At 37.8% G+C, this 26,522-nt stretch overlaps 1 protein-coding gene across 9 annotated transcripts in view; it reads right to left on the bottom strand.

Moving 5' to 3' along the window:
- LOC127870809 (spectrin beta chain-like) overlaps positions 1 to 26,522 on the bottom strand; it is a 238,232-nt gene that overhangs the window by 112,673 nt on the left and 99,037 nt on the right. For all 9 annotated transcript variants that reach the window (XM_052413328.1, XM_052413321.1, XM_052413325.1 and 6 more), the window contains exons 28-40: positions 26,144 to 26,221; positions 25,714 to 25,841; positions 25,208 to 25,367; positions 18,518 to 18,595; positions 17,471 to 17,610; positions 12,739 to 12,862; positions 8,532 to 8,678; positions 7,520 to 7,693; positions 6,538 to 6,758; positions 5,595 to 5,781; positions 5,246 to 5,446; positions 4,728 to 4,955; positions 3,655 to 3,957 (exon numbers count right to left, since the gene is read on the bottom strand). In XM_052413328.1, coding sequence (XP_052269288.1) covers positions 3,655 to 3,957; positions 4,728 to 4,955; positions 5,246 to 5,446; positions 5,595 to 5,781; positions 6,538 to 6,758; positions 7,520 to 7,693; positions 8,532 to 8,678; positions 12,739 to 12,862; positions 17,471 to 17,610; positions 18,518 to 18,595; positions 25,208 to 25,367; positions 25,714 to 25,841; positions 26,144 to 26,221 — 2,169 coding nt within the window. The remainder of the gene's footprint in view (positions 1 to 3,654; positions 3,958 to 4,727; positions 4,956 to 5,245; positions 5,447 to 5,594; positions 5,782 to 6,537; positions 6,759 to 7,519; positions 7,694 to 8,531; positions 8,679 to 12,738; positions 12,863 to 17,470; positions 17,611 to 18,517; positions 18,596 to 25,207; positions 25,368 to 25,713; positions 25,842 to 26,143; positions 26,222 to 26,522) is intronic.

Here is a 26,522-nt window from a genome sequence, read left to right as displayed (position 1 = left end):
AAAAAGTTATGGCCAATGTTAAAGTTTTTGGATGGACGAACAGACGCCATATATTAGACATTTGACCTTGAAGGATGACCTTGACCTTCACCTTTCACACTCAAAATGTGCAGCTCCATGAGTTGCACATGCATGCCAAATATCAAGTTGCTATCTTCAATATTGAAAAAGTTATGGCCAATGTTAAAGTTGTCGGACGGACAGACACCATATATTTGACATTTGACTTTGAAGGATGACCTTGACCTTCACCTTTCACCGCTAAAAATGTTCAGCTCCATGAGATACACATGTGTGCCAAATATCAAGTTGCTATCTTCAATAGTGAAAAAGTTTTGGCCAATGTTAAAGTTTTTGGATGGACGGACAGACGCCATATATTAGACATTTGACCTTGAAGGATGACCTTGACCTTCACCTTTCACCACTCAAAATGTGCAGCTTCGTGAGATGCACATGCATGCCAAATATCATGTTTCTATCTTCAATAATGCAAAAGTTATGGCCAACGTTAAAGTTTTTTTTCGGACGGACGGACAGACTGACATTACACACATACTGACATACTGACTGACGGACAGTTCAACTGCCATATGCCACCCTAACAGGGGCATAAAAACACATAACAGGGCTTGAACGGCACATTATTGGCCTTTTTTTATACACAATTTCTCCCATTCAAGCCCTCCTTTTGCCAAGTTTCTGCACCCCGCCTGAGGGCATTATAGATAGAGTTTATGCAATAATTTATAATCTTTAATGAGATTTTTTAGGCGTAGCTGTATTAAGCCAGCTTTTCACCTTACCTGACCTTTGTAAATGTCCAATAAAATTCAAATAAAATTTCCCGCGGCTAGGTACGAATGAATACACTTCATTTATTCCATTGGCTGATTTGAGTATACCACCAGAACATTGGAAACATATCCGCGTCTTTGTAACACTGTTTTACTGCATGAAACAATTTTATCTCTAATGAAAAGGCTTAATAGATAGAACAGTTTTACACTCAATTCTCGACATCAATACAGTTTCTGCGTGCACCTTTTATTTTCAGAGAATGACCAGTGCAAAAGCGTTTATACTTAAAGGCTATGTTCTCATATTTAGTACTTACTTCCATATTCCTGTCAACATGTTAACATGTAAAAGTATAAAGAGCAGTGGAAGCGAGGCCTCACTTTAATGCATTGCATTTCAACCCGCGAGACCTGTATTGGGTCAATTCGCGGCCAGTGTGTGAATGTCAGAGTTTATATACAGGTCATCACCGGAGTTTGCGGCTAGTAAAATAATCGTTATATAATAAAGACGCTATCCGTGAACTAGGTGACCTGGAATTTTCTTTAGACCAGAAATATGTTAAATGAAGATATTCAGCAATATATTTATGGTATGTCAATAATAGATTCTTAATGTGTTTTCAACAATACAATGATAAATATTATTTTTGATTAATTTAACAATAATTATTCCACCATATTGACTAATGTATTAAGCATGAGCGTGATGATTCTCGACACTGTTAATAATCGAATCAAATAGCAATGACAAACCACTAAAACAGGTTTGTTCGAAGAACACGCCTATAAATACGGATTCTTCGCGTGTGGCCGGTTGACTCGTATGTTTTAAATTCACTTCCATTCTTCTTTTGGTTTTCTGTTTTGCATCTATAGGTTTATGACCAGCAATATGTAATAATGTAAAATAAGCCGCGAAAACTCCGCGTAACATCCCGTACTGCGTGTGATGCAGCTAAAAACTGCACAGAAAAAGACATTCGCTATCCTTGATCTCATTCATTGAACTATAAACGCCGTATATCTGTTTTAAAGATATTTCTTGTTTCATTTTCATTAGAATGTTTACAAGGAACATTTTGCAAGCAATTCAGATATCTGTATACAACACAGTGTGCCGAGTTTTAATGTATCAAATCAATAATTTAGATAATATATGCATGTTGACCATCCCAAATTCTTGTTAAAAGAGGTTGAAAGAAAAATAATTGAGATCTGCGCTCTTGTAGTAGACGAACGAAAATATCAAGTACACATGTCTGGTTTTATTTAAGGATTTTTTTTTGCATGCCTGTGATATTTATATCCCCCTTGCAGAGGCCACATTTCAGTGCAACAAAATTCATAAAAATTGCAATTGTTTAACTTTAATACTTGCCTTTTAACAAAATGTTGCTGTCAGCTTCATGAAAACAAGTGCCTATAATTATGTGACGAAGTAAATTGTGTCCAAGCGTTACAATACACAAAAATAATAGAACGTCCAGTAAATACCGCTGTCCGAAAAATACTCGCTCACCATAAGTCTTTACTTGTAAGACTAGTAAATATGGATTTGGTGTTGAACTAGAAATACAATTGAACCTAATTATATTAATGCAGTGCCCCAGATAAGCTGCGTATCTGCGTCTTTCACCCTATTAAAATGTTTAAAAACGCAAAGAAATACAATATCATGCGTATTGAAAACGCACCCGATTTGCCTTTTACGCACATTCGTCTTATTTGATGCGTACAATACAATAGCTTTGATCGAAAATACTTTGCTCATTTTCGGTATTTTTTGTGATCATTTTTGTTACGCGGCGACGCTTTTATTCAGCAAGCGCCTGGATGACGGAGCAATAAAACAGTCAAAGCTATTCAAACGCTCTGCGGACTAGATTTCATAGTTAAATTATTTACGACGACATACATGCGTTTTCAATCTGACTTAATCCGTCGTTCATTGTGCATGTATTTGTTAAGTGTCTGTACTTTCAGTTTCTAATACGATGCGTAATAAAAATGTCTAAGAGAAAGACGTCAGCAATTGTTGCGCCATAATATCAGTCGATCGCTAACTTTTTCGAACCAAGAAAGCAAGAGCCAATAAGTGCCGAATCATTCGTGTTATCGATTTTTTTTAAGTTTAAACTTTATTGACAGTTTCAAGGATTAAAGATGTTATGAAACATCAGTTTATTAAAGTTAATTATATTAGTTTACAGTTTTATTGAATCAATACAATTGTGTGCAGCTTCAACAGAAGTAAAGCAGCGATGGTTTTACTGTATGCATCTTATAACTCATTTCACCCTATTCCAAGAATGAAATCACCCTATTTTTTCAAAATCAGTGGGTGAAAACCCTATTTCCGAAATAATTATCTGGGGCACTGTAATGGTAATGAGATATTAATGCAACAACCAACTTCTCTTTGCATTCCTTCCTTGGGTATTTTGTCATAATTTAAAGTGAAATTAAAGCTCTTTGTAGTATTAAATTCATATTTAATTCATTTTCACAATATTAAGCAATAAGATTTTTTCACATTTTAAACAACATTCTGTCATATTATGCTCATACTAATTGAGATATTGTTTTCCAAAATGGTCAGAAAAAGGCCTTGGTAGCAGGTTTTAATGATTTTATTTGAATTGCTTTTAATACAAAATTCTAAACATTAGCATAGTAAACCAAATTTGCCAAAGTCCTTTTGTCTTAATTAACTGACACTTGTTAGGCAAGATTATATAATGTTTCACTCTTATTTTTTTGTTACTGAATAAAGGTATTAATAAGAAAAGTACCTAACTATTAAAAACCAATAACAATATTTCTATTTTAGAAGCTGTGTAACTCTGCCAACCTGTTTTGTGTACGGCCCCTTATCATCCACCAGCCACCTTGCCATCTTCTCACAACGGTTGAATCTCTCTTGGTTAGACTCGACCTGTCTGCGAAACTCATCAAACTTGTTCCTGAGAATTAACAAATGTTCATAGTCCTGTCCATATTCTTCCGACGATGCGGTCTGCATTTGTTCATTGATCCATTCCTCAAAGTCGCCACTCTCCCGTATGTATGCATGCATCCACTTGGACTGCTCTAAGTGCTTTGTTCTCTCGGCTGCTAATCTCTTTAAGTTGTTTAATTCATCCTGCAGATTGTCCTGTAATGAATATATCATACTAGCACTGTACACATGTACATTTTTACTTTTGCAATAAGGCATGTATCTTCATATTCATATATATAATTGAAAGAAAACATGAACTTTGAATCAAACTTAGAAAGGGACATCATGTTGCATGATTTTTAACACAAAACTGTTCATGTCATGTTTTGCACGTGTTTTTTTTTAATATTCTATTTCTTCTTAAAATATCATAAACTGCATTCATTGACCTTTTTATATTTAAGTGATTTCTTTGTTCATGCATGCATTGACAATGTTTCCTTTTTAAAGGATTTGTTTTTAAATCCAAACAAGCATACAGTTTTGTGACTAAATTAATGTAAATGATGCAATCATATATGCATGTTTCTACTATACTTTACAATTGAAAAAAAAGTTAGTAATTATTAACTGAAGCTTAAGTTATAAATACTTTTTAATTTGATATTTTTTTTATTTTGAATTTAACTTAATAAATATACAACATTGAAATTTATCCTAACAATGCACATGTCTTTGAAATATATAATCACACGAATTCCAAAGCTTGCTTCCATTCTGTAAAACAGGCTGTCCAAAGACAAACCCAATCAAGTTATCCAATTTAGCATAGTATCATTAAGAATGTGTTTATCAGCAAACCCATGTAAATTTTAATCAATCCTGCTCAGATTTTAAGATCTTTTGCAACATTTATGCAATGAACATTGTAAGTACTCGTGGATGCCTGGCTCTACGCCTAATTTTAATGAGCTCCATCCAACCTGTGCCTTCTTGAGAGTGGCTGGGTCCTGAGAGATTCTGACAAGCCTCTTGCACTCCTTATCGACCCCGTTGACAATGCCCTGATACGTCTGGATGTCCATCTCCAGCACCTTGTTCTTGGCCAGCAGCTTGTCTGAGGCGTTCTCATCTTTGCCATAGTCTGTGCTGGACGCCAGTGACATCTTGTCATTGATCCAATTTTCTATCTCGGTCACTTCAGACAGGTACTGCAATGTGAGAAAAATATTGCCCATCACATGATGCACTTGAGCTGTTTTAAATAAATTGCATAAGCAATTATAATTCAAGAAATGAAAATAATACCAAACTTCTGCTTACACTGAGGGTGAATAATGTTATAAAGCTAATTAATTTTGCATGCCAGCCATTCTAACATTATATGAAATAACTTTATTTTTCTTTGTTTTTGGAACGACTGAATATTCCTTAATAAAAATTGATAAAAAAACCTGATATATTGAGCATATTGCACAAGCTTAAAGAGAGAGCTACTTACCCGCTGTATCTGGACAGAAAGGTCAAGGTTCTTCTTCCTGACCTTGGCCTTGTTGACAAGGTCATCCCAGGAGACCTGTAGCTCCTGCAGCTTGTCCTTGATCTGCTTGGCATTCACATGGCGCTCCTCTATCAGCTTGTCACCGCGACTTTGAACCTTCCCTATAATGGGCAGATGACCTTGTATCTCAAGGTCAAGTTTCTGAAAATTAAAAAGGAGAATTTTGCTGGTGCATAACACTTTTAAGTCTTACTAAATAAAAGATCGTTATATCAATCTTAATATCTGACAGGAATTGCAGGGAAAAAAAAAAAAACTTTCCTGTAAATATTCCCTCAATGACAATTACCTGTTGTTTTTTCTGGAGGTTCTGTGCGTCAGTGAGACTCTTGCCATAGTCCGTGGAGGCAGCAGCGGGCAGCCTCTCCTTGATCCACTGGAGCTCCTCGTCTACATCAAACCTCAACTGGTGGAAGTGGAGTGAGTCACCCAGTCGGGACTTCCTGGCAGCCACCTCGGGCTTCAACCTCTCAAACCTGGACATGGAGTCAGCAGAAGCATGGAGTAAGGAAAAGAAGCACAAAAGTTATATTACAAGAGTACAATACATGGTGGTCAACAATGTGCCATTGAGACATCAAATTAAACCCGGCATTTAAGGCCCTCCCAAAAGTGTAGTTTTCTTCAGATTTTATACAAAATGACAGTTTGGTGTGTTTGTTTGTCATTTTATGTTCCTTGTGGGCTATAATTTAAACCACAAACAATTGTAAATGGTCATTTTCATATATCAAATGCAATGGTAAAATTATTCAGTTGTGTGTGGATACAATTTTGATATTTTTATATGCAATTGAGTGAGTATAAAAATGAGATATTTTGTTCAGACTTTGGGATGGAAATTTTATGTGGAAACAAGAAATGTGTTTGCCAGAAACACTATGTCCCCTACTGCACCGCTTTGATTGATTTTTTTTTTATCATTTGGCAGGTTCAGATAATTATGTCCCTTTAAAACTTATTACTTCCCTTGGATTTGTTTTTTTGACCTTTGACCTTGAAGGATGGCCTTGACCTTTCACCACTCAAAATGTGCAGCTCCATGAGATACACATGCTTGCTAAATATGAAGTTGCTATCTTCAATATTGCAAAAGTTATGGCAAAATGTTAAGGTTGGGGCAAAACAAACAAACAAACCAACGGACAGGGCAAAAACAATATGTCCCCCAATATAGTGGTGGGGGACATAAAAAAAATCCTCTCTATCAATAAAGAAGTATTTAAAGTTACCTCTTATTAAACTGATCAACAGCCTTGAGAATTCCAACCCGATCAAAGTGGCCAGCATCAGCCAGAGCCTGCCCCTGTGACACGATAGTGTTAATCTGGTCATCCAGGGTCAATAGGTCACTCTCCAGCCCCTGGTGCTTCTTCAGGAGCTCCTTTACTCCTCTGAGGTCAGATCCCACGTCAGGGTTGGCCACCGACTTCTCCATCTCATCCAGCTTGTCCTGCAATCAACACACATCCAGGGATTGGAATTCTACTTTCATGAAGCTGCTATTTACCCCTCAATTTGTGAAAAAAAAGAGTTGCAAACTTCTCTAAATTGTGAAAATCTATTTTTATGAACAAGTCTAGTTAAAGATGTTTGAATAGATTTTGGGGAAAATGGATTTTGAGTGCAGCAACTACTTTTGAATGCAATTTGTTGTCTGTCAGTTTTTGTAAATAATCATAGCTGTGTTAGATTTGTGAACCATCAATGTCAAAACTCAGGCATTCCATGGCCACTCTTAAAGAAAGAGAAACGCCCTGATAGATATTCATAATTGAGTGCAAAATTACTGTAACTGATATAATTATGCTAAGTAGATGTAGTTATATACCCAACCCTGTGTTCACCTCTTCAGACATATTGTAATTATCAACTACAATCCTTTAAAAATTTATCTGAATAATCATCCAAATTCGGGCAGAAAGCGACTACACAAACAACCCATGACATGCTATCTGTTTTTTAAATTTTCTTGTTCTATAAGTTATTCCCTTTGCGCTACATTCAACAATGAAAATGTTAGGGATGGATGGGAAATACAATGGCAAATTTATTTTGCCCCCCACCCTCCACCCTAAAGTTTGGCCACAAGAATTACAATTAAATTTTTGTAACAAACCATTGTTATAATTTTAACCTGTAGAGATAACACAAAACACAACACAAAACATAACACCAACACTGCACCGATTTATCAGTGTACATGTGTATTACCTGTGCGTCACCGAGAGCCTTATTGAGAGCATGCTGCTGCTCTGCCTGTCGCAGTTTCTTGCCCTTGTCCATGGACTTCTCATACAGGTCCTTCCACTGGCTGTTGAGATCCTTCATGGTACGCCTGATCTCTTGCTCAGCAGGGTGACCATCACCTAGCAGGGCATTACCTTGCTGCAAACACACACAACATCATGCAAGGAAACAAGCTTAAGAGGCTGCCCAGATCTGGAAGATTTAAATTCAACAAGACTATTGTCAAGCAATATGGTTTCCTACCAGTGAAAATCCATAATTTTCAGCAATATCTTTAGTCTATTTGTTTCCATAGCAACCAGAATTCTTGACGTAGGAACAAATTGAAATGAGTGCATAATCTCCATATTGCCATCTATCCATGTTTCAAGTTTCATGAAACAATATGAAAAACTTTTGAAGTTATCGCAGTGAAGTTATCGCAGGATCCACCATTTTCAGCAATATTCCTAGTCTATTTGTTGCCATAGAAACTAGAATTCTTGACGTAGGAACAGAATGAAATGACAAGCATAACCTCCATATTGCCTTTGTTCATGTTTCAAGTTTCATGAAAAAATATGAAGAACTTTTAAAGTTATCACAGGATCCAGAAAAGTGTGACAGACTCACAAACCATAAGTCCCCTCCAGTTTCACCGGTAGAGGACAATAAAGCATGATATGAATTGTATCATTGGCAGATGTAGTACACTGCAAAACTCCATGAAATGTATCTACCTATGATGTTACAGTTTGATGCTTTCATAGAAATGCTTATTAAAAAATCTTATGGCAATAACACAAAATGTGTGTATCTCCCTCCCCGCAATGAGATCTATCTATCTACCAATGAAGTATCATGTGTCACCTTGAATACTCTAAGAATTGTGCTGCTCAGAAGCAAAGCGAAATCCTCTGAAAACCAAAACTAACACATATACCAAGTGGAGTGACACAAAAATGACAATGAGAGGCCAAGTGGTGCATTTTGTTACCTTATTCACTTGGTTGAGACGTTCATCGTTGGCTTTCAGCTCCAGTTCAAAGGCAGCATGCCTCTTGAGTTTCTCATTCAAGTTGGCCAGATCTCTGTAGGACTCGTCTGTCGCTGTCTTGTGCTTCTCTCTCATCCACTGGGATAACTAGTAAATATGCAGTCTATTAGCTGACTGAGATAACTGGTAAAAAGGCAGTCAGTTAGCTGACTGAGATAACTGGTAAATATGCAGTCAATTAGCTGACTGAGATAACTGGTAAATATGCAGTCAATTAGCTGACTGAGATAACTTGTAAATAGGCAGTCAATTAGCTGACTGAGAAAACTTGTAAATAGGCAGTCAATTAGCTGACTGAGATAACTGGTAAATAGGCAGTCAATTAGCAGACTGAGATAACTGGTAAATATGCAGTCAATTAGCTGACTGAGATAACTGGTAAATATGCAGTCAATTAGCTCACTGAAATAACTGGTAAATATGCAGTCAATTAGCTCACTGAGATAACTGGTAAATATGCAGTCAATTAGTCCACTGAGATAACTGGTAAATATGCAGTCAATTAGTCCACTGAGATAACTTGTAAATAGGCAGTCAATTAGCTCATTGAGATAACTGGTAAATGGGCGGTCAATTAGCCTATTGAGATAACTGGTAAATGGGTAGTCAATTAGCTCACTGAGATAACTGGTAAATATGCAGTTAATTAGCTGACTGAGATAACTGGTAAATAAGCAGTCAATTAGCTGACTAAGATTACTGGTAAATATGCAGTCAATTAGCTCACTGAGATAACTGGTAAATATGCAGTCAATTAGCTCACTGAGATAACTGGTAAATATGCAGTCAATTAGCTCACTGAGATAACTTGTAAATAGGCAGTCAATGAGCTGACTGAGATAACTGGTAAATATGCAGTCAATTAGCTCACTGAGATAACTGGTAAAAATGCAGTCAATTAGCTCACTGAGATAACTTGTAAATAGGCAGTCAATTATCTCATTGAGATAACTGGTAAATGGGCGGTCAATTAGCCTATTGAGATAACTGGTAAATGGGTAGTCAATTAGCTCACTGAGATAACTGGTAAATATGCAGTTAATTAGCTGACTGAGATAACTGGTAAATATGCAGTCAATTAGCTGACTGAGATTACTGGTAAATATGCAGTCAATTAGCTCACTGAGATAACTGGCAAATATGCAGTCTATTAGCTCACTGAGATAACTGGTAAATATGCAGTCAATTAGCTCACTGAGATAACTTGTAAATAGGCAGTCAATTAGCTGACTGAGATAACTTGTAAATATGCAGTCAATTAGCTCACTGAGATAACTGGTAAAAATGCAGTCAATTAGCTCACTGAGATAACTTGTAAATAGGCAGTCAATTAGCTCACTGTAATAACTGGTAAATATGCAGTCAATTAGCTGACTGAGATAACTGGTAAATATGCAGTCAATTAGCTCACTGAGATAACTTGTAAATAGGCAGTCAATTAGCTGACTGAGAAAACTTGTAAATAGGCAGTCAATTAGCTGACTGAGATAACTGGTAAATAGGCAGTCAATTAGCAGACTGAGATAACTGGTAAATATGCAGTCAATACGCTGACTGAGATAACTGGTAAATATGCAGTCAATTAGCTCACTGAGATAACTGGTAAATATGCAGTCAATTAGCTCACTGAGATAACTGGTAAATATGCAGTCAATTAGTCCACTGAGATAACTGGTAAATATGCAGTCAATTAGTTCACTGAGATAACTTGTAAATAGGCAGTCAATTAGCTCATTGAGATAACTGGTAAATGGGCGGTCAATTAGCCTATTGAGATAACTGGTAAATGGGTAGTCAATTAGCTCACTGAGATAACTGGTAAATATGCAGTTAATTAGCTGACTTGAGATAACTGGTAAATATGCAGTCAATTAGCTGACTAAGATTACTGGTAAATAGGCAGTCAATTAGCTGACTGAGATAACTGGTAAATATGGAGTTAATTAGCTCACTGAGATAACTGGTAAAAATGCAGTCAATTAGCTCACTGAGATAACTTGTAAATAGGCAGTCAATTAGCTCATTGAGATAACTGGTAAATGGGCGGTCAATTAGCCTATTGAGATAACTGGTAAATGGGTAGTCAATTAGCTCACTGAGATAACTGGTAAATATGCAGTCAATTAGCTCACTGAGATAACTGGTAAATATGCAGTCAATTAGCTCACTGAGATAACTGGTAAATATGCAGTCAATTAGTCCACTGAGATAACTGGTAAATATGCAGTCAATTAGTTCACTGAGATAACTTGTAAATAGGCAGTCAATTAGCTCATTGAGATAACTGGTAAATGGGCGGTCAATTAGCCTATTGAGATAACTGGTAAATAGGTAGTCAATTAGCTCACTGAGATAACTGGTAAATATGCAGTTAATTAGCTGACTTGAGATAACTGGTAAATATGCAGTCAATTAGCTGACTAAGATTACTGGTAAATAGGCAGTCAATTAGCTGACTGAGATAACTGGTAAATATGGAGTCAATTAGCTCACTGAGATAACTGGTAAAAATGCAGTCAATTAGCTCACTGAGATAACTTGTAAATAGGCAGTCAATTAGCTCATTGAGATAACTGGTAAATGGGCGGTCAATTAGCCTATTGAGATAACTGGTAAATGGGTAGTCAATTAGCTCACTGAGATAACTGGTAAATATGCAGTCAATTAGCTGACTGAGATAACTGGTAAATATGCAGTCAATTAGCTGACTGAGATTACTGGTAAATATGCAGTCAATTAGCTCACTGAGATAACTGGCAAATATGCAGTCTATTAGCTCACTGCGATAACTGGTAAATATGCAGTCAATTAGCTCACTGAGATAACTTGTAAATAGGCAGTCAATTAGCTGACTGAGATAACTGGTAAAAATGCAGTCAATTAGTTCACTGAGATAACTTGTAAATAGGCAGTCAATTAGCTCACTGTAATAACTGGTAAATATGCAGTCAATTAGCTGACTGAGATAACTGGTAAATAGGCAGTCAATTAGTTGACTTATATAACTGGTAAATATGCAGTCAATTAGTTCACTGAGATAACTGGTAAATAGGCAGTCAATTAGCAGACTGAGATAACTTGTAAATGGGCAGTCAATTAGCTGACTGAGATAACTTGTAAATGGGCAGTCAATTAGCTCGTTGAGATAACTGGTAAATGAGCAGTCAATTAGCTTACTGAGATAACTGGTAAATGGGCAGTCAATTAGCTGAGATAACTAGTAAATAGGCAGTCAATTAGCAGACTTAGATAACTGGTAAATGGGCAGTCAATTAGCTGACTCAGATAACTTGTAAATGGGCAGTCAATTAGCTCACTGAGATAACTGGTAAATAGGCAGTCTATTAGCTGACACACAGTCTAAATGTTTTTACTCATTATAGACCACTTCATAACCAAAATTGATGGTTGAGTCCTTAAAATTATAGTAAAACTAGAGCTTTGCCACAGACGTGAACAATACCCCCACATGCAGCATTGACACAGAATATTTTGCATGTAGTCTTCACAAAAAACAGTGGACACCATGCTCAATGTTTAAAACGCACTAAGTGACCCCGTGACCTAGTTTTTGACCCAGCATGGCCTGTGTTCAAACTTGACCTACACATCATCTAGATACAACTTCTGACCAAGTGTGGTGAAGATCGGATGAAAACAACTTGAATTAGAGAGCGGATACCATGCTGAATGTGTAAAACGTACTAAGTGACCCCATGACCTAGATTTTGATCTGGCATGGCCCATGTTCAAACTTGGCCTAGACAGCATCTAGATACAACATCTGACCAAGTTTGGTGAAGATCAGATGAAAACAACTTGAATTAGAGAGCAGACACTTGTTACGGACTGACCGACAGACAAGCTCACTCCTATATACCCCCCTAAACTTTGTTTGTGGGGGTATACTTACAGTTACTGTAAGATGCTAATTGAAGATATTTGTCCAGCAAAGTTATGTAGAACATCAACCTTAAGAACATGGCTGACATAAAGCTAAGCAGGATGATTGCCCTATAGGACATTTGCTGGAAATTTACATGAAGAGAAGTAATATATGAAGGCATATGCCTGACATGTTTATATTTATAAATACACCCCATGAGTCTGTTAAGTATCCATCATTCCCCTGCAGGTGTGTACTCACCTCTGCAGCATCTCGTTTGAACTCCTGGAACACCTGTGAGCCCAGAAGATCATTATGACGTGCGGCCGCTAGATCCTTAATCTTCTGTCTACGTTCCAATACCTCATTTCGACGCCGGTCAATACTGACAAAAGCAGTGGGCAAATTAGAATACAATTCACCTATTTATTAAAGCCTACAGGCCATGATTTCACTTTTATTTTTGGGAACAATGAACCATGTTTTTCTTCAAACATATGACTTTTATTTTGTCTTTGCAATAATGAATACAATATTTATCTGTCATTATTAAACTATTTTCATGGTAAAATACTTATTATTTCAAATTAACACTTCTTTATTCAACAAAGTGTGTTTTTTTTTTATAAATTGGCTTGTCTAAGTGAGTTTCAATTATAACCATGCAACTATTGTGTAGCAACTTAATAAAATATTCATAAATGATACAGCCAAAAAAACCTGACGAAAATGAAGAACAAGGGACAAAATTGTCACAAAACCAGGTTTTCATTGTGAAAAAAAATCTGATAAAGGGAGACAACTCAAACTGAACTTTTGAAATGAACAAACAAAATTAACCCCCTTTGTAAGTTTGTTTTAAAATAAATCTATTTTTAGTCGTGGCGACCTTGACATTGGAGATATTGACGTGATTCTTTCGTGCGACACACCGTCCCATGATGGTGAACAAATGTGCCAAATGATTTTAAAATCTGATAATGAATGACATAGTTATAGCCCAGACAAGCTCATTTATGGCTATTTTTTACCTTTGAACTCAAAGTGTGACCTTGACCTTGGAGATATTGACGTAATGTTTTCGCGCGACACACCGTCTAATGATGGTTAACAAATGTGCCAAATGATTTTAAAATCTCACAATGAACGACAAAGTTATGGCCCGGACAAGCTTGTTCCACCCGCCCGCCAGCCAGCCCGCCCACCAGCCAGCCAGCCCGCCCGCATTCGCCAATCTAATAACCAGTTTTTTCCTTTGGAAAACCTGGTTAAAAATCTTTAAAATCAATGATTAACCCAATAATTTCAAGAAAATTCAACATAAACATCGTAGAAGTGCCACAGCATGCTTCATAAAAAGACGCTTTACCAATGTAGGACACTGCCAGAATGGTAAGCAATGTCACAGTGACCCACAAAGGTCAATGACATAATGGTCAGAAATGTCATGGGGACATACAAAGGTCAATTCCAGAATGCTTAACAATGTGATGGTGACCTACAATAATCAATCACGGCAGAATGGTTAGCAATTTCATGGTGAACAACAAAGATCAATGACAGAGTGGTAGGCAATGTCATGGTGACAGAATGTTTAGCAAAGTCATCATGACCTAAACAGGTCAATGCCAGAATGCTCAACAATGTAATGATGACATACAAAGGCAGAATGGTTAGCAATGTCATGTAACCAACAAGGTCAACGATAGAATGGATAGAATGGTTGGCAATGTCATGGTAACCAACAAAGGTCAGTGAAACATGAGGGCCATGGTCCCTAAGGCGCTCACCTGAGACCCAAAGGAACTAAACTATTCTGGGAAGGTGGAGTTCAAAATAATAAAAGTACTTCATACAGATGGGCGTACATACTTAACTTGCGCTTTATAGTTTGATTATTTAGTGTAAAATCTTCAAAAGAGGAGGAGTTCTGAGCAGACAGGCGGTATTACAGACTTAGTGTGCTCTATTATTAAAATACGTTTTCACTGTTTTTTCATTCAAAGTTATTTAGAACAATGATACTCTGATTTTCAAGTAATACTGCATTTCACATATCATACATGACGTACGTCTGTATATAAAATTAATTAGAATAATGGTATTTCTGACTTTCACATATTACTGTATTTCACATATCATCCATGTAGGCCTACATGACTTTTGTAAATCAATCTGTATTTATGATTTAAAATGAAATTACATACTTCATTTAAGACTTAATTTTGTTAATTATTCACATTTGTAAGTGTTGTTTGTAAACAATTCCTCTACGCTTCTACTCTTTATTTACAACCAATGCAAAACTAAAATGCATTTTAATTGTGAAATTTATTCTCAAATACAAGCTGCATTTAATATCATAAGTATCGCAAATAGTAGGTTTTAAGTACATTTTCTCTATCTCTTTAATTCTTGAACAAAGTATATCTGTGATATGATATGTGTACATGTAGACACGATAGTTTTTTGTCAATAAATGTTCAACAGTAAAGTTGGAGATTATTTCAATCTATTTTTTATTGATCAATATAATTGAATTTTGACAACAGATGTTGACTAAGCTGTAAAAGATATTTTTACGTACATATCTTTACTTTTTCTTCTTGATATTCATAATATACACTGGGACTTTGTGGTAGTTATAAGTTAAATAATAGCCATATTGAGTAAGTTCAATCAGGCATCACTGTACTTAAAGCAAAGAAATATGAAATATCACGCCCATTAAATTTATATATATTGTATAAACCTTTCTTGAAAATATATAAGTACATAATTTTGCTATTTCAAGAGCTTGCTTCAATGTTGTAATCTGTTCTTTTTATGCAGTCAGCATGCTGATTTTTATACGAAAATAAATGCCAGACAGATGTATTTATGTGCTAATCTCTATATTGATACCACTGTATAGCAATTGCTGTTCCATGCTGTTCACTGCAAAGGGCTGTAAACAAGGGGTTAGGCATCAAGCACCTGTCAGAGATAATGAGGTACCTGCTGTGGCTAATGGTCTGCGGCAGGTCTAAATTACATGCAACAAAATGTGTGAAAAGTGGCCAGCACAGGAATTTGGGGCCTGACTCTAAACTGTTACCGGTATATACAGTTGTTTCTCCCCTAAGTAATTTTCTGTGAAATCAATATTACTACTTAAAATTTTGAGAATATTTAATAAAGGGTTTTCAGATGGCAAAAATACGTTTGTTGCACTTCATCCCCAACCAATCATCAACATAATAATCAAAGTAAGGGCTGTTACTGCCACAAGAATTAACTTCAAAAATAGCACATACAGATAAATATTTAACAAGAGATGTGTTTGTCAGAAACATAATGCCCCCTACTGTGCCGCTTTGAAGCCATATATTTGACCTTTGACCTTGAAGGATGACCTTGACATTTCACTAATCAAAATGTGCAGCTCCATGAGGTACACCTGCATGCCAAATATCAAGTTGCTATCTTCAATATTGCAAACGTTTTGGGCAATGTTAAAGTTTTTGGCCGGACGGACGGACAGACTGACTGACTGACAGACAGACAGACAAAATCAAGCACCTGTCAGAGATAATGAGGTCCCTGCTGTGGCTAATGGTTATTTCATTGGTCTGCGGCAGGTCTAAATTACATGCAACAAAATGTGTGAAAAGTGGCCAGCACATGAATTTGGGGCCTGACTCTAAACTGTTACCGGTATATACAGTTGTTTCTCCCCTAAGTAATTTTCTGTGAAATCAATATTACTACTTAAAATTTTGAGAATATTTAATAAAGGGTTTTCAGATGGCAAAAATACGTTTGTTGCACTTCATCCCCAACCAATCATCAACATAATAATCCTCTGTTATTATGGCCATGTTTTTCAAATGTTCATGACTATTTTCAAACTCGTCCGAGGTATCCACATAACCAAAGTTTTGACCAAATTTCATGATGATTAGGCAAAAAATGTGACTTCTAGAGTGTTCACAAGCTTTTTTACTATATACATATAAGGAAAAAGACCCCCCCCCCCTAGCAGCCATGTTTTTTTACCAATCTGAACTATTTTCAAACTCAACCGTCATATCCAGAAAACAAATCTTCTGACTAAATTTCATGAAGATTGGACCAAAAATGTGACTTCTAGAGTGTTCAAATGTTTTCACTAAATACATATACAGAAAACTGCCCCGCCCCTGGCGACCATGTTTTTTCACCGATCTGGACCATTTTCGAACTCATCCGAGATATCAATAAAAACAATGTTTTGACCAAGTTTCATGATGATTGGGCAAAAATTGTGACTTCTAGAGTGTTCACAAGGTTTCTATATAGCCATATTAGGAATACTGCCCTGCCCCCTGGTGGCCATGTTTTTCAACGGACCGGAACAATTTTTGAACTCAACCAACATATCATTAAGACAAACATTTTGGCAAAATTTACATGAAGATTGGGAAATGTGACTTCTACAGTGTTAACAAGGTTTTTCTATTTTTTTACCTAGTGACCTAGTTTTCGACCCAGCATGACCCAGTTTCGAACTCAATCGAGGTATCATCGGGGCAAATGTTCTGACCAAGTTTCATGAAGATTGGATAAGAAATGTGGCCTCTAGAGTGTTCACAAGGTAAAATGTTGACGACGCACGACGGACGGACGACGGACAAAAGGCAATCACGAAAGCTCACCATGAGCACATTGTGCTCAGGTGAGCTAAAAAATGGTGAGCATTGTTATAGTGACCCATAAAGGTCAATGACAGAATGGTAAGCAATGTCATGGTGACCTAAAAAGGTTTATTCCTGAATGTTTTGCAATGCAATGGTAACCTACAAAGGTGAATAGCTGAAAGGTAATGTCAAAGTTACTTAAACAAGTCAAAGGTAGAATGGTTAGAAATGTCATGGTGACATTCAAAGGTCAATTCTAGATTGGTAGGCAAAGTCATGTTAACCTACAAAGGTTGATTCCAGAATGGTTGGCAATGCCATGGTGCACTACTTACTGGTCCTTATCAGGGTGTCCATCTTTGATGAGTTTGTCAGCTAGCTCATCCAGCCCCTTGAGTTTCTCGTCTTGTGCCTGCAGTGTGCTCTCAAGGTCTTCATGGCGCTTGAACAGTGCAGCAACCCCACCCACGTCAGACTGTAAATTATGTATGTACGTAACAAAAAGATTCCACTATCGTGTATGAAACTTTAATCAAAGTAAGGGCTGTTACTGCCACAAGAATTAACTTCAAAAATAGCACATACAGATAAATATTTAACAAGAGATGTGTTTGTTAGAAACATAATGCCCCCTACTGTGCCGCTTTGAAGCCATATATTTGACCTTTGACCTTGAAGGATGACCTTGACATTTCACTAATCAAAATGTGCAGCTCCATGAGGTACACCTGCATGCCAAATATCAAGTTGCTATCTTCAATATTGCAAACGTTTTGGGCAATGTTAAAGTTTTCGGCCGGACGGACGGACGGACAGACTGACTGACTGACAGACAGTCAGAATGACGGACAGTTTAACTGCTATATGTCACTCTACCGGGGGCATAAAAACGTGGTTTAAGGACCTTCTTGGTTGATTGTAGCCATTTTATTTTCTTTATTTGTATTTGCTCATTTTCACTTTCAATTAAATAATGATCCAAAACTACAAGGAAGTGTAGAAGAAATATTGTGCTGTACGTTGCATTACTGGTGTCTCTCTAATGAACAGAATAAGAACAGGGAAAACTATCAACTGATCTATAAAATCGCCCTTAACATGTTTATTCCATCATAAAACCCCAACATCCCCTTACAGAAAGCACATGCTACTCATGTAAATCTTCAGGTTATTTGTTAGTGCATTGGGCCTTTTTAAAAACTTGTCATAACAATTACTAAGCTTCAATCATACTTTTGATAAAACCATTTGTGTATCCTCGTATGTTTCAAACACTGATCACTTCTTGACTGCATTCTATAAAAGTTGTGTAATCTGGCTTTTTTTTCTATTTATATTTATTTAAATAAATTGTGATTAATATATTTCAAATGTTAATTTACCCCAAGATCACTCAATGCCAGGAATTTCTCATGATTTCCAGTTACAGAATCTATGCCGTCTGCTTCTTTGTTAAACACCTAAAACACAACAAAAGTATTAATTACTAATATAAAATATCATTGCATACAGTATACTGGCTATCTTCTTATTCTCAGACAATATTTGCCTATTACTTAATGCAATATATAACATAACACAATAGATTAGAACTACCAGATATGTTTAACAAGAGCACCGCATAACGGGTGCCATGCTCGGCTGCGAAAGCTTGTCAGAATTGTTTTTTTTTTTTTTTTAGAGGTCACAGTGACCTTGACCTTTGACTGAGTGACCCAAAAACAAATTTTTTAAATAAAATTCATTTTAATTATTAAATACTTACCTGTTATCGTATGCTTATACTTTCCAAGGGGAAATAACTCATCCGGAATTTTAACTGGGAATCCGCCACCTCAATACCGTAATACAGGCCAGGTTAAACATAGTGCAATGCAACCTAGCCAAAAATCGGTAACCAACCCTCAATATTCTTTCAATATATATACAAAAATATTAATCGAATAGCGGGGTGGGAGGTGGGAATTACCGATAACAGGTAAGTATTTAATAATTAAAATGAATTTTATTTAAAAAATTTGTTTTAATGTCATAAATACTGACCTGTTATCGTATGCTGATTTTGCAGCTGCGGTGGGAAGGTTCGTATATATTTTCCCAACACAGTAGAACCCATAAACAGGGTTATCAGCTAATGATATCAAGTAATCTTCGTTAAAACGGTATTAATTATGACTTCTCGGACAGAGTAATATGTCTATGTCGTAAAGAAGACACTACCGTTAGTGAAACCACAACAAGCCCAAACGTATACAAATTGTATTGTTGGCACTTCAGAAAACGAAGAAAAAAAAAGATTACAAGGTGGTCGGATTCCTCCAGTAAACAGCTTAGAGCACGTCAAAAAGTGGGGTGTGATTAATATATGCCCACAAAACAGACAGAGCTCTTAATTCATGCGGTCAGATCCTAAAAAGGAATGAATCCTTAGATAGGATAAGATTAACTTTCCTTAGTCGAGGTCTAACCCCGAGAAATAGAAGCCGCAGACACATCTCCCCCCCCTTTTTTGGGGAAATGAAGAGTGTCTTTGAGAACCTCGAATGGACTTCTGACTAACACTGCTGAGATAGAACTTCAAAGCCCTGATTGCCCAAAGAAGTTTATCCTCATCTTCATGACTACCAGTTTAAGAAAACTTGGAAACTTGAAGGTAGAAGCCATATAGAGGACTTGATATTAAGCAAGGAATCCTGGCTGACACAACAAAGTGAAAACGACAATGGATCCAACTGGAATTGGTCGTATTCAACAGAAAAAGCATGAATTTCAATTCTCCGTATGGTAAAAGCCATAATAAGAAGGAAAACCGTCTTAAAATTATATTGGAACTGATAATAAGCCTGATGAAAAAGGTTCATAGGGAGCTCATTAAGCATCCCAACATGTTACACAAGTCAAAACCGCTTAAAAAGGTAAAGGAACGAAAAACATAGTGTTGACGTTCCATAGTTTGGATCAGTTCCAAAATAGGTAAGACAGCACAGAGTTGCGATGACTTACACAAAACAAGGTATACGAAAGCATAATCTCTATCCTTTGATGAAGAAAAGAACAAATTTCTTATCATCAAGAAAAAGATGAGAAAAACCTCTATGTATCTAGCAGAGTGATTAAGGTAATAACTATGTTCTCAATTTTCCAGTAAAAAAATGAATTTCCATAGAACCTTTATACAGTTCTGATGGAATTATCCTTGCACAAGTAACAAGGATTGAAACTCTAACAGAAAAACGTTCTTCTGTAGAGATAACTAAAAGTTATTAATGGCCAGACATGAAGTGGCACATGTTTGGATCAGTAAAAATATGTCTCAGTGAGATATGATATTTGACCTGTGAAGAAGTTTCCTGAAAATAATTGTACAGGAGACTTAAAAGGTCGTAGAACCATAATCCCATGGTTCATTAAGTATATTTCATGAAATTATGGCAAAAACTCAGTTATTGCAAAAACTCACCAAGAAGGCAAGATATTCCAGTTTATGTCAATGGACGAATGTATAACAATCGCACACCCTGCTGGATCGATTTCTGTGAACTGCATTGTTGACGTTGTTCAGCATACCGGTATACACTGCGATATACGACCGCATAATGCTAATAACTAGCGTTTGATGATAAACAACATTCTTTGATATACTATGTACACCATGCAACTCGTCTGCAACTTCACTGCCGCGCATGCGCAATTACATTATTGAACCCAACGGAAAAATAATTCGAAAGAAAGAACTGCAGGACAAAACGTCCAACAGGGCGTTGAGACGAACTGGTATGAGAAAGACGATAGAGAAAATTTGTTGTTCTTGCAAAGTTGTTCTTGCAAAGAACGAATAAGTTCCTGATTTCCAGTTACAAGGAGTGATAATATGATCACCTCCGTGTCTGTAAGTAAACCAGGACCGATGTGTGATAGTTGAAACCATCACAAAGGAATCGTGAAAATGTGTTGTAAATGAAAAACAGCTAAAAAGAATTTTCGCTTTTCAAGATGTAGATGTGCAGGTGATATTCGTTAGGATACCACATAATTGAGACAATCAAGATACGTTGTTCTATGTGATCGTCCATAACCTTATCTGCTCACATCTGTATAAGATGTAAGGAAGGTTGTGGTAGAATAAACTATATTCTTGCCAAGATAATCTTCTAGACTAGACACCACTGAACAGTGGTAAATAATGACAAAAAGATGGAAATCTGTGTCATTAAATAATCCAGAGATTAATACAATTATCTTAAAAATAAAGCTGAAACGGACGTAAGAAAAGACGTCTCAGCAGAAGGACCGGTGACCGGACCGGTAAATACCGACCGGTGACCGGAACCATTTGTCAAGGATGGGTGGGCAAAGAAACCACGGCAAGCCGAACTTTCCCACTCCAAACACACTTGAAAATTGGTAGAATAGGACAGTGTTTAACACTTATAAGTTTATGACCTATCTACAGAATATAGCCTCTTCTTGAACCAATAACAGGCGCCTTTAAAATCATGGATAATACAGGTCGCGAAGTCATCGATTTGCGAAGTACGGAAATATAGTTGATAGTGGTACCTCCAGAATCGGAGGTGTGTTGGCAGAAAAAGGTGAAAACCCTAGGGGTAACCTTAAGCGGGTACACGCTTGCCGGTAGAATGCATGGAAGTCTTAAATTCTGACTTGATTAATCCATTTACTTCAAGACTTCTAACCGGGACGAATTCCGAAAGGAATACGACCAGTTATAGGAAGACGGCCTGTTATGGCCAGAAGTGTAATAGAAGAATAACTTTAAGATGAGGTCCCTCCAGATCCTAGGATCTAAGATCTGAGTTCAATAGGTCCTAAGCCATCTACAAGACTGTAGCCGCTATGCGGTCAATCTGATAGGCAATCCTATGTATCAGAACTCTTGTTGATTCCAGTAGCTTGAAAATATGCACTGCCGTAGGAGCAATAGAAAAGCAGAAGTCGATACAAATGTCGTCTTGCTAATCCTGCTAGCGTCATTAATGTGTCCCAACTGTTCCGTGACACTGACTGCAAAGTCTGTAGCCGACAGGTAAAGGCGTTTTAAACAATTCATCCTTCGGGTCTCGAACATAAATTAATAGAGGTCAAATAGTAATGTTCGACCTCAATGCTAGTCTCCGAGCCCACTTCAGCCGATCTATCTGCAAGACCAGTAGTCTGCATGTAGCCTGTTGAGATAGAAGTACAAATAACAGATATAGCATGATTTGGTAACCGTCGCCAGTAGAACATCAGTATTGAAAAACACAAAAAGTCATGTAGATTGTTGAATCCATAAAATATAGTATTCAATACAATCATAGCCAGGGGTATACAACTATGTAATGTAGACGATACCCGTGATACTAAAAATTGACTGATGAAAACACAGTGGAATACCGGTAATTGGTAAGTGGTGACCGAACCGGACCGGTCAATGACCGGTAACTGTAGCCCGGTGAACGGACCAGTCATAATATGACCGGTGACGTTACCAGTTAAAGACCGAAAAATGGTGGAATCCATATGGTCTGTTATCAATGTCAAGCACTGCTCGGAAAAGAAGATCATGCCAAAAAATCCAATCCGATGGCGATGAGACATCACTTATGCTGACCGGTGATCAGTGATCGGTGATATGACCGATGAATGGTGACCGATGTCCGGTGATCGGGACCGGTATAATATAAATGCGTCAGAATGGAAATATCTGGTGCAGAAGAATGACCATCCAAGAAGTCATCTGATAATGTTAACCGGAAAAACAACGGTAGATTATCAGTATTAATAGGCATAAGTGTCCTTGTAGTCGTAGTGGAGAAAAGAACAGCTTATCCCGAAGCCTGAATGTTAAACGAACTAGTGTTCGTATACAACTACGGCTTGGTGACTGCAACATGTGTGGATGCCATAAGAAGAACCATCACACGTGGAATGGAGACATGATATTCCTAAAGGAATAAAATGGAGAACGTCGATATGACCAGTAGGTTCATTAACGCCTACGTGAGAAGTGGCGACATCCATATAACTTCGATGCCGAAATATTGTTCGGCTACGCTGGAAATATTGTCTTCTACAATATTGTCTCCGTGAGCATTGACATGATCGCTTACGAGCGTATCAACACCGAGAACTGCTCAATGAAGGAGAGGTATGTTCGATAACTATCCAGTGGTGCTCAATGCAGTCCGCTGATGTCTACGTGAAGGTTGACGACGTCCTCGTTTCCTGCGATGTCGAGATCTGGATCGGCCGAGATGTGGATCGGCTGCGATGAGACCGAGATCTTCTAGAATAACGTCTCTGTGAGTGACGACGTGATCGCTTACCAGAGCCGCGACGATGAGAACTGCTCGACGAAGAAGAGCGTGTCCGATGTCTAATCCTTGATGAAGACGATGTATTCAACGAAGAATAGGAGAATAATTCAATGAAGAAGACCGAGTTCTTCTTCTTGACCGGTGACTGGTGTTATCGGTGGCAGGCCTAACTGATGACTGTTGACCGGTGACCGGAGCGGTGATCAATGACCGGACCGGTGACCGGACCGTTGACATGACCGGACCGTTGACATGACCGGACCGGTGACATGACCGGACCGGTGACATGACCGGTGACCGGACCGGACCGGTGATCAATGACCGGACCGGTGACCAGACCGGTGACATGACCGGTGACCGGACCGTTGACATGACCGGTGACCGGACCGGTGACATGACCGGACCGGACCGGTGATCAATGACCGGACCGGTGACATGACCGGTGACCGGACCGGTGATCAATGACCGGACCGGACCGGTGACATGACCGGCCGGTCAGACGTCGATCAATGGTCCGTGATCAACGTCCCCGGTGACGTACCGGTCATATCATGACCAGTGTTGTCACCGGATAATGACCGTATGGCGGATGCCAAATGGTCCGGCATTGGTCGATGTCCTTGACCAATGCTATCGGGCAAAGACCGGCTGACGGGTGTCGCCATATGGTCTGATGTTGACCGACTGTCTAAGAGACTTAGCATAGTACGGTCGCGATCGTGCCCGATACCCGGTGACTGATACTGCAACTATCATCCATGATCTGCGAAGTCACCGGGTATTTATCCACTCTTGTTTCTGCGACCATCATGTAGTCGAATATATGAAAAACAAGAGCAAAGCATATTCAACCATAAACTGGTCACAGACCAGATTATCATACGGCACATAAAATCATTATTTGACCATAATGAAAATTATAATAATACTGCCGTAGATCATAAATTAAACAAAAGTTTAATTCAAAACAGATGAAAAATAAAATGACGATCAATTAGATTGTCATACGGAACGTTAAAATCATTATTGCACACAATGGCAAATGATAAACAATCTGTCAATAGAAGAACACGCTTTGCACGATCTCGTAACACATTAGAAGAACATGCTTTGCACGTTCTAGCAATGTATTAGAAGAGCACGTTTTGCACGTGGTCGTTCGCGCCTGAAAACACCCAGCATGGTAGAAATAAACCATTGTTCGATAAAAACAAGCATGGCTTACCTTTTACAAATGAAACAAAATCCATTAAATCCACACAAATTAATCCGAATGAGAAATAAAAAGATAAATAACACAATTTATCTATTCAAAACCCCAATCAACCAAGTGAAAAACAATATTTTAATTCAGAGCCGTAAAAGACACGTATACACCTGGTTGATCCGGAAAGAATATTGAGGGTTGGTTACCGATTTTTGGCTAGGTTGCATTGCACTATGTTTAACCTGGCCTGTATTACGGTATTGAGGTGGCGGATTCCCAGTTAAATTTCCGGATGAGTTATTTCCCCTTGGAAAGTATAAGCATACGATAACAGGTCAGTATTTATGACATTAAAATGGGTGTGACGTGTAGAACTCATCAAGGTGCATCTACATATGAAGTTTCAAAGTTGTAGGTGGAAGCCATTTGATGTTAGAGACAAATGTCAAGGTTTTAGCACGGCGGACGCCGGACGACGAGCTGGCTATGACAATACCTCAGGTTTTCTCCGAAAACAGCCGAGCTAAAAACAAAACTCTCCCTACAGCTAGATTGTATGCATCCTGCAGGTCCTTGAGCCTCTTCTTGTACATGTCATCAATTGCAGCCTGGTCGTCGGCCAGTTTCTTCATCTTGTCCTTGACGTCCTGTGCCCCTGGAGTTTTTCTGAGCACATCAGAGCCCAGGGACTGAATCTTCTCAAACCTGAACACACATCATGAACATGTACACACACTTTTGCAGAACTATGCACAGGAAAACCCAAATACATCAGAGAACCTGATTCCTGAAAAACACTGAAGTCAATGTTCTGCAAAACATCTGAATGCAAATGAGACTGCACACAGGCTGATATATTCAACCATTGTGCTAGCTATTTAGAGATTAGACAGAAAAACATTATCTTCAGACTGACTTATAAATATGCAGAGTTGATCCTACTGACATTGTTCACTTGATAATCTCCCCCAGAAACCCACAACTTTGTGCCTAGTACAGTATGTGAAACTAACAAGGAATGTGGTTTAACATCAGCCAGTGCCGAGCATACTTGGGTTTATGAGCCTGTATATCTGCTGCCAGATCCTTGTGCTCATTGAGAAGTATCTCTGCTGTAAGCACATCACGGGGTATCTCGGCATTCTTCAACTTGGCCTTGGTGCCGGCACTCCAGCCCATCTGAAAGTGATACATTGGTTCAGTATGTACTTAGGTATAGGCTTTAGTCTAAATAGTCCTTGGTAAAATGGGGGATCTAGACAATAGCAGTCAATATGGATAACACGAGTTTTTATTACTGATTCAATAGACAAAAATACTTTTTAGAGATATGCAATAACAAATCAAGAAAGAAATGTACAAAACAAATCTGTAAGTTACAATATATTCCAGTCCGCCAGCATGCTGACACAGACATTACATGTTGTACGTGTTCATTAAGTCTATATGCCCCAAACAATGTGAGAGATGAGACAACTCACCAGTTCTTTAGCACTGTCCCCAAACTGCAACCTCTCCTCCTCATCTTGTAACTTCTTTTTGCGCTCAGCCGCCTTGTCCTGTTATATATACAATCTTTAGTATGATGATGTGTTGCATCATGACTGGCAAGGCAGACACTGAATATGTTTAGGAGCACTTGCTTTAATTTCAACAAGAGCTTGTCACAGTAGTGCCAAATCCCCGCCAAAATGTGTTTGCTTGTATGACAACATTTGTTTTAGAGAGTAGAATAATATTTGTAAAAACAAATAAAGGGAGATAATTCATTATGCTCCGGACAAAAATTTACTTTAAAATTATATAAAAGGGGAGATAATTCAAAAACTAAGGTAGATAGAGTTATGGTTCGTAGTCACT

The sequence above is a fragment of the Dreissena polymorpha genome, chromosome 3 (assembly GCF_020536995.1).
Source record: "Dreissena polymorpha isolate Duluth1 chromosome 3, UMN_Dpol_1.0, whole genome shotgun sequence".
Taxonomy (NCBI): Eukaryota; Metazoa; Mollusca; class Bivalvia; order Myida; family Dreissenidae; genus Dreissena; species Dreissena polymorpha.
This window is presented reverse-complemented; position numbering and strand designations above follow the sequence as displayed.